Source organism: Plectropomus leopardus, unplaced genomic scaffold, assembly GCF_008729295.1.
Source record: "Plectropomus leopardus isolate mb unplaced genomic scaffold, YSFRI_Pleo_2.0 unplaced_scaffold26091, whole genome shotgun sequence".
NCBI classification, from domain to species: Eukaryota; Metazoa; Chordata; class Actinopteri; order Perciformes; family Serranidae; genus Plectropomus; species Plectropomus leopardus.
Window position 1 is genome coordinate 1 of NW_024628370.1, and position 2773 is coordinate 2773.

The 2773-nt window shown below is 37.5% G+C and overlaps 1 protein-coding gene across 1 annotated transcript; it reads left to right on the forward strand.

Moving 5' to 3' along the window:
- Positions 1 to 226: 226 nt before the first annotated feature.
- On the forward strand, positions 227 to 2770 carry pnpla4 (patatin-like phospholipase domain containing 4; the record flags this gene model as incomplete). Its single annotated transcript, XM_042516922.1, has 5 exons — positions 227 to 418; positions 828 to 922; positions 1834 to 1969; positions 2052 to 2117; positions 2624 to 2770. Coding segments are annotated over exons 1-5 (624 nt in total), but the record flags the coding sequence as incomplete, so codon positions are not given.
- Between the last annotated feature and the right edge of the window lie 3 nt (positions 2771 to 2773).

Genomic DNA, 2773 nt, shown 5'->3' on the forward strand with positions numbered 1-2773 from the left:
ATAATTCCACTACAGAAGAGACTTGATGATCACTGAAATCAGGTGTAGGAAAATGTGGATATATTGATAACGGTATTGGCGAAATGAGTTTTTATATGTTGGCCTATTTGATGTCAGCAAAAAAAACCAATATTGCGCATCCCTATCTAATACTTATAGGCGATGTGTTGTATAGTTCTGAATATTTTTGGCTTTAAAATACTGAAAATCTGATTGTCGTTCTGTGTAGGTGCTGAAGATGACAGTCTTGAACTTGTCCTTTGCTGCGTGTGGTTTCCTGGGAATCTACCACCTGGGTGCTGTGGGGGCTTTCCTTCGTCATGGAGACAAGCTGCTGGGCTCCCTCAGGGCCTGCGCAGGGGCCTCAGCTGGGGCCCTGGTGGCTGCTGTAATGATCACGGCTCCTGACAAGTTAGAGGTAACCTGTTCACCTTCTCACTGGGTTGGGGGAACACCTCAGGGTTCTATGATTGATCCTCCAGAGATCCTTGGGCAAAAGAAATTTTGATATAATTTAGCAAAAAAAAAAGAAATCATACTGTTTTAGAGTAACATGTAGTCATAAGTTTCACTGTCGCCGTCCTCTCCTGTAGTGCTGAAAGTTTTACAGAATTGTGGGTGTGGAATTAACCCTTTCAAATCTGGAGCGATGTCACTTTTTAACAAGCTGCTTTTAGGTGCCAGATTAGGGTTATTTCCAAAAATAGATCACCAATCATCCACAATGCTGAGGCATTTTAATGTGTTTGTTAGATATAAATGTGTTTTTTTTAGCACTTAATGAGATATGATGTCATCACAGTTTTGTTTTTTTGTTTTTTTTCCAGAATTGTAAAGAGTTTACATACAGGTTTGCCAGCGGTGTGAGACGACAGCGTTTTGGAGCCGTCACGCCAGGATACGACTTCATGCTGACTCTACGGTGAGTTATTAGATGCTCAGTTTTATTTGACAAAATGTTAATAACAAGTAGTTAAATCAGGGACATTTTTAAGGATTTTAGGACAGTGGGGGCTTAGCGTGGATCTTTGTTGGAAAAAAAAAGACAAAATATTTAAAGATTATTTAACGATTTTTTTTTTTTTAATTAGTGTTGTTGTTTTGTTTGTTTTTTTTCTAGAAAGTTTTTTTTTTTTTTTTAAGAAAATAAACTTTTAAAAGAGAATATGCCTTCCAAATCCACAGGCCTGTTTATTTTATTTTTTTTAAAAATGTATGTCTTTGGGGGAAAAAAAGTTGATATTTAAAAAATTTGGCCTTTTTTTTCATTAACAATTTTGGGCTTTTTTTTCTCTACAAATTTTCAGCAATTAAAAAAAAAAAACTTCCAAACCGCTGGCTCGTCCAAAAGAAAAAAGGTCGCAATAACGACGCCATTTATCACAGCTACAATCTTTAAAAACAGAAAATATTGTTACTTTTTTTTTACATTTCTGGATACGGCAACCAAAAAAAAAGTGCTTTTTATTGCTTTCAAGACCAGTGCAAAGGCACAGCGTGTTACCAAGCCAAATAATACCAATAAAATAGTGACTGTTCTCGAGAAAAAAGAAAAAAAATTGCAAAAAAAAAACCAACTCAAAAACACTAACATATGAGCCCTTCAGGCTAAAATCCCAAATTAAATAAATAATAACCGAGCTCTGTGTTGTGACTAAAATAAAATCACAGCTGACTGTGCTGTCACATCCCTCGTTAGCATGCTTTCATGGTTCTGCATATGTTCAACAGATTGGGTGATAATGACACGTCGGTGAAAAGCGCAGTGTCGATGATAATGTTTGTGATATTAATAAGCTGACAAATGAGCATCTGTTTGTGGATCGTCCTCAGGGAGGGGATAGAAGACATCCTCCCCAGTGAGGCTCACAGTCTGGCCACCGACCGCCTCCACGTCTCGATAACGAACTCCAAGACCGGCAGGAACCACGTCGTGTCCCGCTTCAGCTCCAGAGAGGAGCTCATACAGGTACACGCTCTCCAAAACACGAATTCTGCACTTTAAGAAGCTTTCATAAATGCTGAAGGATTGGGTTTTTTTTAACTTTCAGGCTCTACTGGCCAGCAGCTTTGTTCCGGTCTATGCTGGACTCAAACCAGTGGAATTCGGAGGACAGGTAGTCTTTGGCTCTTGGACTGTGTGTGTGTGTGTGTGTGTGGGGGAGGATATTGTCCAAATAAGTGGCTTTATTTTGTAGAATTTGTTGGTTTGTTATTTCTCACAGTGATTAGTGAGCAGTGGTTTCCGACTGGTGGGTTGCGGTCTAAAAGTGGGTCACAGGTCCATTCTGAATTAAGTTTGTGAAAATAAAATCTTTATTTTGAAGTACAGCACATTGCTTTTATTTTGAAGTGCGGCTTTCTTCAGTAAAGTGTGAGTTTTTTGGATTTTTTAGTTTTTTAAGTTTGGAAGGAATTCTTTTTTTTTTTTTTTTTTTTTTTAAATGCCAAAACTTTTTTAGAGAAAAACATTTTTTTCATTTAAATCACAGATTTTTTTTTTTTTTTTTTTTTTGAAAAAAAAAATTACCAAAAATTTTTAAAGAAAAAATAAGCCCAGAATTGTCAAATATATACATATATCAATCTTCATACAGGGTTTTTTTTTTTTTATTTTATTTAGAAATGGATTGACGGAGGTTTCACCGACAGCCTCCCAATTCTGCCTGTTGGACGAACCATCTGTGTGTCCCCCTTTGCTGGACTCCAGGATGTTTGTCCTGTCCACAGGGGACGCTTCAACACTCAGCTCAGACTGGCCAACATGAACGTT